General features: G+C 31.8%; 1 protein-coding gene across 3 annotated transcripts in view; it reads left to right on the top strand.

Moving 5' to 3' along the window:
- The window catches only part of MDGA2 (MAM domain containing glycosylphosphatidylinositol anchor 2), a 697,006-nt gene that overhangs the window by 431,394 nt on the left and 252,397 nt on the right, over positions 1-13,215 (top strand). For all 3 annotated transcript variants that reach the window (XM_010976971.3, XM_031453665.2, XM_064485929.1), the window contains one exon: positions 2,030-2,226. In XM_010976971.3, coding sequence (XP_010975273.2) covers positions 2,030-2,226 — 197 coding nt within the window. The remainder of the gene's footprint in view (positions 1-2,029; positions 2,227-13,215) is intronic.

Raw genomic sequence — 13,215 nt, 5'->3', positions numbered from 1 at the left:
ACAAGATTAAGAGCCTCAGAAGGCCAGTGACCTGAACCTCATCTGGGTCAGGGAAGAGCATGTTTAAGTGATTATTTGGGTTTGGTCTATTCCTGACTGCACCTATCGACACCATCACCTAACGTGAAAAGTGCTAGGGATACATCAATAGATGGATGTTGAAAAATGCAATACTATCAGCTATTTGGAACTCAAAGAGAGTCACCATTGTTACACTGTTTCCCATCCAATTCTGTTTTGTTTCTAAACTTTCTCACTTCGGAATTTTGTTTTTACAATAGAACACAGCTCATATTTTCTAAAAAGGAGACCATGACTAAAAGAAATTATGTTTTGAACAAGAAAAAAATAAGTTGTTTACAACTGACTCAGAGTACCTTTTTTTCAAGTCACCAAGACTGAATCCAGCTAATCCATTTTCTGTAGGATTGGATTTGTATGTAAAAGCCTAATCATCAAATAAGAGACTACTCGATGGATTTTAAAGGCCTTTGAACATTTCATGATAATAATGCTGGTATCCCTAACTACTCCAACAAACCTGACTTATATCCCTGCACAGTTAATAGGGTGAATTTAAACTGAAAGTTACTGAAATTTTACCGAAAAGGCAACAGTTGTTCTGTAAGTTTTCACTGCTAAAATTAGAGGCCTTTGAGGTAGCTGTGAAAATATTCTAATGTTGGGGGAAAAAACCCTCAATGTTGCAAAACTGGAAATCTAAGTAGGGCTGTCAAGTAATTCACGTTTGAAAAAAAGATTTTTTTGAAAACTGGAGAAATCTGGGGTTCTCTTCTTTACTTTGATTCCTTAGGGAAGCTGTTATTTCACTACTTTTGTTGCCTTTTTATTATTTGAACATGTCCTTTTAAAAATTTTGTTTGTATTTATTTTTTTAAATTGATGTGTAACTGACATATAATATTATATTAGTTTCAGGTATTCAACATAGCAGTTCAATATTTGTATACACTGCAGAATGATCACCACAGTAACTCTAATTATCATTTGTCACCATACAAAGCTACACATTTTTCCTTGTAATACGAACTTTTAAGATTTACTCTCTTAGAAAGTTTTCTAATATACACTACAGTTTTTTTTTAAAGCAAACACACTTCTTAATTTATTTTTATCTTAAAAAAACCCCCTGGGATATGATATATCAAGAATTGGCAATCTATGGCAGACTATGGCCCATGAGCCAAATCTAGCTGAGGCACCTGTATTTGTAAATAAAATCTTATTGGAACTCAGCAACATTCATGTTTCATTCATTTACCTATTGTCTTTCACACTACAATGGTAGAGTTGACTAGTTAGGATAAAGACTGTGAACCACAAAGCCCAGCATATTTATGAGTTGTTTCTTTCCAGAAAATGTTTGTTAAACCCTTGATATATATGTCTTCTTTAGGAAGCAAAATTTTAGTTCCCGTATTCATTAATAAAAATATTAATACCTTTTAATAATACCTTCTGTTAATACATTTTCCATTAGCAACATGATCTGGGATATAAAATCTGAGATGAAGGAAAAATCTAACCCAGTATAAGATAATATTCTCTTACTATAAAGATTATAACAGTTCATAGACATAAATTTTTTCCTTGTTTTTAATATGTGTTATAAATAATTGAGGAAAGAAGTATGTTAAGGTTAAGAGTCAGTTGAACTGCTTGATATTTTTTTCTCTGTGACTATGCTTCATAGTTTTGGGTAACATCTTAAATTTTCTAATTTTTCTCATGGAGCTGTTTTATGTGGCTGTTGACAAAGTGTTGGAAATATGTATAGTCGTTTGGACTGTTTCAGCAAATAGAGATCTTAAGAAATAACTATTATTTGTCTTTACCTTCTATCATTGGAAATTTCTCTGCAAATGAGTTCAATTAGCTCAGTGAAAAAATGAGCCTAGTGATAAGCAACATATAATCAATTGGGAAAATTCATCTTTGGTTAGATTTTGTATGTATAGTACTTTAAAAGCCATGTAGCTCATGACATTGTTTTTATTTTTTCTTCTAGATTTGGATGACCCAGTAGTAACTGTTCATCAAAGTATAGGTGAAGCTAAAGAACAATTTTACTATGAGAGGACAGTGTTCCTCCGGTGTGTTGCCAATTCCAATCCACCTGTTCGGTACAGCTGGAGACGTGGCCAGGAGGTGTTACTGCAAGGATCTGATAAAGGAGTTGAGATTTATGAGCCCTTCTTCACCCAGGTAGGAACTGAGGTATAGTATTTCCACCCTGCTGTGCTGGATACTTTCCTAATTCAGGCAGCACGCAATACTGTATATATTTGAAAATATAGTTTCTCCAAATATGGCCTTTTAAAAACCAATACATGCTTGGCTGAAAGATCAGAGAACTCAAGTAATGATAAACAGTTTGTTTATTTTTCATGGGGTAGTTAAATTTATAATGTTAACTCTTGAAAAATAATTTAAATTAATGTATCCTAACATTTTTTTGTCCATAGTTTTGTCTAGGTTTCACTCTAAGCTACATAATTATACATTTGCTCTCTGCTTTGTTTTTTTGTGGAAAGTATTTCTTAAAAGAAGAGATTCTGATTTCCCCATTGTAATGCTAAATACATAAAGGAATGAAGAAATCTGCTTGAAATTTATTTGATTTTGGTTTGGGGGAAAAAAACCTAATTTTCTTTGTTCATTTTTGGTTTTGACTTAGTTTAAGAATTAAACCTTAATTTTGTAAAAACTGAAATATCTAAGTCATTAAAATTTATTAAAAAGAAAAATTGATTTAATTTTACATAGAGTGAATATAATATGGGATATACTTCTGTAATGTATTGAGAGGAAAAATTAATAATTCTTGAGACATTGAAATTATAATATTTGAATGCTGTTATTATAAAGTGTTTTTATGACCAAAAAGGAACACAAACCTAATTAACAAAGGAAAAGTTTTAAATAAAAAACTGTACTTAGAAAAATGTTCAAAATAATTGTGAGCATGAATTGTTTTTAATTGTATAGGCAGCAAGATAAACAGGAATTTGACTACATTGTTAAAGTGTTGAGACATCGTTTACCCATAATTAGGAAACTATACAACCAAATTTAAATACTGTAAATATTCTAATTTGGCATGTTAAAGATTATTACAAGTTTCACATCTTAACTCTCTAATCATATAATGTAATCCTGAGTTTATAAATGTCCCAGCATCCCATTTTTCATCATTAAATATAAAACTTAATAAATACAGCAATTCATTCTTTAATTTTTCTAAAATCTTTTTTTTTTTTAGTTACAAAATAACTTAAAAAAATTGTTAACAGTATTTAGTTGCTTGGATGTCTTTAAGGTTTAGAACTTCAGATAAATGATCTTCTATCATTTATTTTATTCTTCTATTGTCAATTTCTTTTAAAATATAGACATTGTTAAAATGTAAAAAACAATTTCTAGTTTGACATGATATGTTTACAGTTACTGAGGCAATTCTAAACACCTGTTCACTAGGTGAGGCATCACTGCAGGCAGTTTTTTACCTGCTGAACTGTCTCATCACTTGGAAATGAACACATGGGCCTTGTCCAAATTTGGAGGAAACTGTACAAGTATACAACTTTCAAAATAATTAGAAATTTGTTTTACAGTTATTAAATAAGCACGATCAAACTTTTCATTCATTCTTTTGAATTTGTGGCTGTTTCTATGTGAGCAGCTCTTAAAATATCCATCTTACAAGAGCTCTCAAACTAGTAGCTGTTGATTCTGCCTTTTAAAAGTAGCTTTTATTTTCTCTTTTTTTTTCTTTCCCCATTCTTGTATGAGACCAACAACGTTTCAATTTGAACATTTCAATACCGATACTTCTTTTGATATGACTATTAACCTGTAGGTTGCTGTAACACATGCTTCCTCTACGTTTTGCTATGCTTGTTAACTGCTGCTTGGACCTTCTGAATTAATTCTTTTAAAAAGTTTAAGAAACACACTTTTCTTGCAATTCTGTGTTCTGGATTCACCTGCTGTAGTTGATAATTGCCAATAACAAGTAGTTATGGTTCCTATTTAAAGATGCCTTTCCTGCCTTTGGTTACTTGATTATGTTGTTTATCGCTCCTTTTTAAATGGCTATGGGTTTGTATCTGTCCTAAGAAATATGTATAAGCAAGAAATACTTCAGTACTTTTATGTTATATATGTACTTAATTTGTTCATATTAAACCTATTTTGTAGACCAGACTGATAGAAACTCTCAAACAGCAGCATATGGAAAGTTCAGTTCTCATAACCACAGAGAATGTTGGCTTTCTCATAGACAAAATGTTATCAGTGGTTTTTCTTCCTACCACACATGTTGATATATGGCACATGGGCCTGATATCCACAGGTCCAGCCATGTCACATGACTTCTGTTATCTCTCCATGGAATACAGCAATAAGTTCCCAACTGGCTGTCATGCTTTATTACAGAAACCTCCAATCTTCTGAGTGATCATTTAAAAGTGTAAATTGTTTTTTCCTGTTCTAATCCCTCCAGTGGCTTCTCAATGTTTAGAATAAGTTGAAATGAGTATCGTGGCCTGTGAGACCATGTTTGACCTTGTTCTGCCTTGTGCTGCTCTCCCTTATCTAAAATCTCCTGTACCTTATTCACTGCCCTGGTCATGCCCTCCCTAGACATGCCTAGGGTCTGCATGTGGTTGCTCCCTCCAACATGGAACGTTGTTTACTCAGATAATATGGCCAGGTCTTCTTACACCGAGGACTCATCACCTGAGGAAGGCTTTCCCTGACAGATCAATCTGAAGTAACATATCTTCCCTTCCACAGTTATCTTTCCTAATACCCAGGGTGTTTTTTTGTTTGTTTGTTTTTTCCTTATAACACTGAAACTATCAAATTATTTTGTGTATGTGGACATAATAATTATAGTGATTTAGTCTTTTCAACAGCTCAAAGGTGCCAGACACATGGAATATTCTCAATAAGTATGTTGAGTCAATATTCCCATGGAGATGTCTGTATTTGAAACTATGGAATAGTTAAAATTTACTTATTAGTAACCCCAGAATCACTTCATGTAACTTCATGCCTCTTTATATACTAAAGAAAGCTTAGTGAAATGTGAATGAGAATATTATAATTAAATCCTTTTTAATGTATTTAATTCCCTAAAATAATAACAGATGCTTTTCTTGTTATAATTTTAAATTGATTTCTAGTCTGATTTCACTGGGTCAGAAAGCATTACAATCTGAATAATTTCAATCTTTAGCAATTGAGGCTTGCATGGAGTACTTGCTTATGGTGTACTTTCGTGAATGATCCTTGAGCACCCTAAAAAATGTGCATTCCAAAATTGTTGGGTTTCAGTAGGTCACAATTGTTACTTGGGTTGTTCAGTTATTCTATATATTCCCTAATTTTTGCACCTGCTGTTCTAAAAGCTATTGAGAATGGTTACTTAATGTTTCTTACTATGGCTGTGAATTTGTCTCTTTTTTCTTTATTTTTGTCAATTTTTGCTTTATATATTTTGAAGGTGTATTATTAATATATACAGACTTAGAGTCATTGTGTCTTCCTAGTGGATTATCTGAGTGTATCTTTCTGATACTGTATCTTCCTGGTAGGTTATCATTCAGATGTTCTTTTTTTACCACTGGCAGTGTTTTTTCCTTAAATCTGTTTTGCCTGTCATTCATTTAACTACTGAAGGCTTTCTTTCAGCTAGTGGGATTTCTTACGGGTAGAGGAGAGTGATAAATATTCATCTTTTTTATTCTCAAACTTTCTGTATCTTTATATTTACAATATGTCACTTGTAACCAGAATATAGATTTTTGTTGTTTTAATCTAGTGGGACTATCTTAAGTTTTAGTACATTTAATTCAATGACTGTTATCTATTTTTCACTGTATGACCCACTTGTTTTATTTTACTTCTTTTCTTGCCTTCTTTTGAATCTGTGAGATATTTTTAATTATTCCATTTTATCATCTATTTAACTACTAGATTTAAGTTATCTTAGTAGCTTTTATTGACTACCTTAAAAATTACACCCCACATCCTTGATTATTACTTTACCACTTCCTCAGTAATGATAGAACCTTAGAATATTTCAGCAATGTTTACCTTTTTTGTACTTTATATTATTTTTTCTAATATTTTAATCTACATATATTTTTAAATCACCACAATATTATTTTATTCTTTGAAACAATCATTATCCACTTAAATTTACCAATATATATCCTTTTTCCATTTTGAGTTAACTTATGTGTGTGGGAATATCTGAGGTTCATTTTTTGCAGGTGGATATACATGTGTTCTGGCATCATTTATTGAAAAGATCATTCTTTCATCACTGAATTTCCTTGGCACTTAAATTGAAAATCAATTGGTCCTATATATTACAGTCTATTTCTAAACTGTTTATTCTGTCCCACTGATTTAAATGTCTGTCTTTGTGACAAGACCATACTGACTTAATTACTGTAGCTTTATAGTAAGTCGTGAAATCAGAAAGAATAAGTCCCTCAACCGTGTTCATCTTTTTCAAAATTGTTTTCAGTGTTTTAGCTTCTTTGTATTTCCACTTAAATTTTAGGCTCATCTTATCGATTTTTGTAGAAAGTCTGATAAAATTTTGAGTGAAGTTTTGTGCAATCTGTAGATCAGTTTGAGAGGACTGATATTAAGATTATTGAACTGAGGACGATTGATATTGGCAATATGTTATAATCAAAGAAAAATCTGATGCCCTCCATCTGTATTTTACCTCTCTGTCATGTGTAGTATAGCTTTATCAATAATTTGAGAACATATGCAAGATTTTCCAATAACAGTTTTATTTAGGTTTAGCAACTTTTAAAATACTGCTTTATGTATTTTTGTGTATATGTGTGTTTATCATAAATACTAGGGAGCTAGTCATATACTAAAGAAATTCTCTGGAGTTCCTCGTAAATAAATTAACTCTCAGAGCAAGGTAGCTAGGTGTATACATCCACCTGAATCCAAGTTTCTTTTTCAATGGGCCATAGTAAGTTTACTTTTGTGCAGGAAACACAAGTGCAAATGCCTACTGAGACAGTATGAGAGCATAAATATGTGGTCTGTCTGGTAGTGTGAAAACAAGAACTATTGAGGCTTGTTGTTCATGCTCACTTTTTAGAAAACAATACACCACCTGTTGCTGCCAGAGTTCTATGTTTAGCCCCCTGGGCTGCCATTTTGAAACTGTACTTAAACCCACAGTTTATTTTGGAGGGGGTGATATATATGATAACATTACTAGTCTTATATAATTTCAAATATAGGAAGTTATGGAATGAGCAAGATTTCTCTAAAAGTTCTGAAAAAATTAGAATTAGTATTTTGAGAATTCCAGGACTGATTCCAGCCTCCAGGGCACAAATTTATAATATTGACAAATATAATGTAAAGAATATTTTTACCCATGAACCTACTTGAAGACAGCTACTCATTAGTAGCTTCTAGCTGCCTTGGAAATTTGTAAGTACTGTGAATATGGTTGCCCAGCAGTGCAAACACAATGGACTTAGCTTGTGGTCTTTATTTTTACAATAATAAAACATAATTTTTATGCAGATTCTAATTTACAAAGTTATCGTATCTAGTTGTTTTTCTCTATATTATAAGGTAATCCTAACATTTCTAAGTAGCTATTTAGAATTGTGTTATTGAATTAAAGGCATCAATTATTTGATCTACATTTCATATTTGCTTTTTTTTATTTTTTATTATCGAAGGGCCAGCAGTTGCAATGTCATATTTGCTTTAGATTTAAATTTAATTTTGTTTTGTATCCTTGAAATGCTTTCTAAGGTTGACCATTTTTTTTTCCTTTCGGTAATGGCTTTGCCATTTATAGTGAGATAGGAATGATGTTTACTTTTTCTTTTGCTTATTGTGCTAGTGTGTATGTATATGTATTTCTTAGATGTTATTGATTTCTTGGATTGTTGTTTCCCATCAATTGTCATGTGTACTTTATTTTATTTTAGTTTAGTTTTTAAAGGAGGTACCAGGGATTGAACCCAGGACCTCGTGCATGCTAAACATGCGCTCTACCACCGAGCTACACCCTCCCTCAGTCATGTGTACTTTACAATGAAAAAAATGTTCATTTTAGCTTTTTTTTATATTGGAGCACTTCAATAATGTTTTAATTTATTTCCATAGATCCTATGGCCTCTGTGGCCTCACAGTTTAAATAAGATCCAGTTAAAATGACTGAGATCTGTTTTGTGCAAGATATGGGCAACTCTCTGCCAGAGATATAGAGGTTACTAGGCAAGGCTCCTCCTCTAAGTCTGTTGATATATATATGGGGAGATGACAAAGTAACAGTGATTATGATACAAAGTAAAAAAATTGTTGTCAAAATAGAGGCACACAATACTGCTGTGGGGAGAGCATTTAAGATGGAAAGCCATAGCATGTGCATTATACAGAAGGAAGACAGTATCTTCAAGAATTGACTGTGTCTCTGGTTGGCTGGAATAATAATTGGTGTATGTGGGTAACAGTGAACTGTAATGCTGGGAAGGTCTATTGAGACTATCTTGTGGAAGGATTCAAATGACAAGTCATAAGTCTACTTATTTTTAATATCAGAAATTTAAATTTCTTTTAAAGATGTTATATTTTGCTATTCAATAACAATGTCTTATTTTTAATAAAACAGGATTTCTAAGATAATGAGTTATATTTATCCCACATGCACATTCATGCTAAGTCAATAACTATGTCAATTTGAATATTTATTTCACCATCTTGTGGAAAGACAAAATCTTGCTTACACCTTTTTGTAGATCATGTTTCCAGAATGAAGTTGGTCTATGTTGCTGAGGCTGATATAAATTAATAAGCATATAAGTCTATGAGGAATAATCATGCTTTTCATACTTCCACTCATTTAATACTGAAGAGGCCTGCTAGCATATATTATTATTTATTTATAAGTTTTTAATAAATTAGTCATTAGAGCTACAAAAATGAGTGTTAATTGAAAGGTTTTATTTTTTTTTTACTTATATCTGAAAGTAAATATTAAAGTTCCAATTCCTTTTATAAGTAAAATAGAAATACTTCTTTAGGCTATGGGTATTATTTCACCAGACAGTGTCACCATTGGTAAGGGCCACTGACTAATGTATAGAATACCTTCCCTTCATTTCTTTTAATTAAAAATAAATATATACATATATTTTAAAGTTTAAATATAGATGTTTCAAGTAATTTTATAAATAATAAAGAAATATGTATTTAAATTTTAAAGCTACACATACTGTTGCTATTTTTCTGGAATTTTTGTAAAGATGTTCATGACATCATCTTGTGTATTGTAATTACACCATCTAATTAATTACAAGACTTGACATATTTACATCAATTATATAATTAGTTATAATTAGGCTAATTAGATTAACTATGCAATTAGACAATAATCAACTGAAAATTCCTTTTCAAAAATCATGGAAATTCACATGCAGAAAACCTTCCAGCATCACAGAATATCAAAGTTATATGATCAACAAATTAATATTAATATTATGTGATAAAACAGTAGTGAGTAGTAAATCTAAATCTTTGAAAATATAGACATATATTCATAAGTATACATATGTGCCATTTGATAGCATAAATATATGCACACATGTATATTATATACTCTCAATTTTGTTACACATTATGATTTTTTTTAATATTCTGAGCTTTGGGAGTTGTTTACTGAGAGGAAAAGAGTCTGCCTGAATGCTTTTATTTTTCCTGAATGTGGTGAATTAAGTGAGTAAGATTCATTTTCTTTCTTAATTCTGCCTGTTATTTTCCACATTCGTTTTATAGATTTTTGTCTGTATTAGCCCCTGTCTGTCTTTGACATGCTACATAAAGTAATCTTACATATTAACCTAGATGTCCTATAGGTTCAAACATCTTGGAAACTTGTTTCTTGACTATAATTCCTGTAAATTATCTTAGTTCATCCAAAACAATTCTCCAATCATATAACAGCTGAACCTTGGGAAATTGTGGATCTAGAATTCACAGTGAAATTTATTCCTTCTCTTTGTTCTTCTCATGTGCCCACTTGCTGCTCTGTTCTTCATTAGCATTAACTAGGGTACGCTGTGAAAAACAATTCTATTTATTGGACCATAGCTACTGATTTTTAAAGAGTGGGAATCATCTCAAAGATAAGGCTGTTTAAGCCTTAAAATCTCAAAGTCACTACCCAATTCTTTACTTTTGGATAACATAAACATCAGTAGCATTTCTAACCACAAAAACTTAGGTATATAAAATATTTCAAGAACACATTCGTTTCAGAAATTACCTCTGTATTTTAATGGCTCTGGCTTCATTGCTATTGGTTTAGATGTACTTGATGTTGCTTTATATATTCCCTTGGGATTTACTTCCCATTGACAGTCCCTTGTTGATAATTGGCTGTTCTATTCTTTTGTGGATGGCCCTTAACTCAGCCTCTTAAACCTATCTATCAGCTTACATTAATGTTAAGAATTTTTTTATTCACACTACTACTATTAGTGTCAATATGGTTCAGAAATGTTTACTGAAAACTTATTATGTGCAGGACAATGAGTTAACTCTGTTCTTTTCTTGTCAGTAACCTTGACTGAGTTGATAACATGCAAAATACTGCAGTAATAGCAGGGATGAAATTTAAAATGGTGGTGTTTTATATAATGGAAAAGGCAGTATTAATATGAATATATGATGTAAATGACAGGAAACATTTGTAAACATATCGACAAATACAACCGATATAAATAGACAGAAGATATTAACCCAGAAAACAGAAAGCACATAGGGAAACACACTTTTAGATACTGTCTCAGAGAGGAGTTTTTAGCTTGAAAACTCTTTCTTGAAATAATGGCTGCCTGGAAATAGTCACAATAACTGAAAGGGCATCTGTTTTTTGATGGGTAACAATTATGGTGGGTAGAAATCATATTTAAAATATTTCCAAGAAATATTTGCCTTCCAAGAGAAGGCAAGTTTTGGTAAAAAAAAAAAAAAAATCAGGTAGATGAGTTAAGTGACATTAAACACAGAGTAAGTCATGTTAGGATAAATCAAAACCTACTCTCACAGCCCTTCTAGTCTGGCCTCTTCCAAGCTCTGAAACTTGATATTATTATTCAGTGCTCTTCACTGCTCTACACTCCAGCCACATTGAGTTCCTATCTAACCCTCCAACAGGTCAACCTTACCACCGAGTCAGGGTCTCGTCAGTTGTGGTTCCCTGTATTCATGTTATCATAATGTATCACTCATCTTTCAAACATCCTTCTAGTCATTCAAGTTTCAGCGCAGATGCCTTAGAGATGCCCCTCAGAATGTCGTATCCAAAATATCTTACCACATTTCCATCTCTCTGTCATATACCTTGTTTGATTTACTTGACAGTGTTTAATAGTTTAAAAATCACTCTCTGTCTTTATTTAAATATTTATTGTTTCAAACATGTAAATTCTGATGTATTTTTCACTGTATTCCCAACATTTGGATAGTGCTTTGAATAGAGTATGCATTATATGATTATCTGTTCATTGAAATAATGCAACAGTTAATTTTATATAAGCGTTTTTCATTAAAATGTTAAATACATACAGAAAAGTACATGAAACATAAGTTTACAGCTTGATGTGTTTTTACACAGTCATGTTCCTTTTAGCAGTATGAAGCACAAGAAACAGAACTTGAGCACCTCCTCTATGGTTGTAGTTAATTTTAAGTCAAGCAGCTTCTATCTCTTAAAATTTGATAGACACGAAATGTGGCATAACATTTGAAAGAATTTGAAAGAATTGACTTTCTCTGATACAATTTTTATTTGTTTTTACAAAATATAGGGAGGAGCAGAAGAGTTGACCATGCATCTATTCTAGTAGTCCAAGTGAAAATATTTAACTGTAGAAAAATTACAGAGAAAGAATTAGCCAGTTTCCAATTGATTATTAATGTGGCAAGTATCGTAGAAAGGGCAGAGAAATGAGAAAGTAATGAGAATGATACAAGAAATATAGTGTCATAAGCGAAGGACAGAGTGCACAGTGGAATGAAGTCTAATTTTTATAGATTTTATATTTTTGTACCTCTTATTTTTAAAAGTCATTATGATTACATTTTATGACCACATTACTTCTTATAGAATATGATAAGTGGGAAGGCCAAAATTTAAGTACATCCTGTCAATCAAGAAATATTTATTAAGCAATGGATGTAAAAGGCTCCCTATTAGGTGTTATGAGAGATATAAGATGACTCTGTGCCTAGGGGTCTATGATTCAATTAAAGAACATAGGTTAATACACTGAATGATAACTCATAACCCAATACTAAATAGTGAGTTATAAATAGATATCTTGATATAAAAATGCAGTAAAAGTTCCAAAGGAAGAGAATTTATTTCTAACTGAAAAGGTCAAGAAAGACAGGTTTTTTTTTTTTTGAACTGCACTTTAGTTTAGATAGGAATAGGAAGCGATTCATATCAAAGGGTAGTTTTCTTTAAAAAAAAAAAAAAACAGCAGAGTTTGAAATGATAAAAAGACACCTCAAAATAGTGATAAAACTAACTTGATAGGGATAAATAATAAATTAATAAAAAATAATAAATAAACTAATCTGAGAGTTATAAGAAAAAAGAATTTTTTCTTAGACTGCATAGAGTCTTAAAGGACACACTAAAGGTTTTTGAAGAGGCCTTTTGGAGTAGGAGAGCTGTTCAGGGTTTTCTGGCATGAAAATGACATGGTGAAGGCATGTATGGTGGCAGCAGGCAGAATGATTAGAGATGAAGGAGAGTGGCAGTCCTCGATAGTAGGCAGTACATTACCAAGCCATATTTATTAAACGAATGTTTGATGAGGAACTAAAGCAAGTATCATGCCTACAGATTGAAAAGCAAAGGCCATTTGTAAAAGAAAAACTAAAGAATAATCTAAAGCACTTGATGCCATTGAATGTGGGATAATGAGAAACAGGGAACGGTGAATGATGAAATGAGTTCTGAGCCTGGATTATTGGGAGAATGATAGTGGTGATCATTAAAAGTAGCACAACATCAGAAGAGATAACTTACATAAGGTGGTGCAGTATCAGTGGAGCAGTGAACTCGTTGAGTTTGATGCGGCATTGTACGTCTTACTGATGAAAATCTTCATC

This window comes from Camelus dromedarius, chromosome 5 (genome assembly GCF_036321535.1).
Source record: "Camelus dromedarius isolate mCamDro1 chromosome 5, mCamDro1.pat, whole genome shotgun sequence".
NCBI lineage: Eukaryota > Metazoa > Chordata > Mammalia > Artiodactyla > Camelidae > Camelus > Camelus dromedarius.
This window is presented reverse-complemented; position numbering and strand designations above follow the sequence as displayed.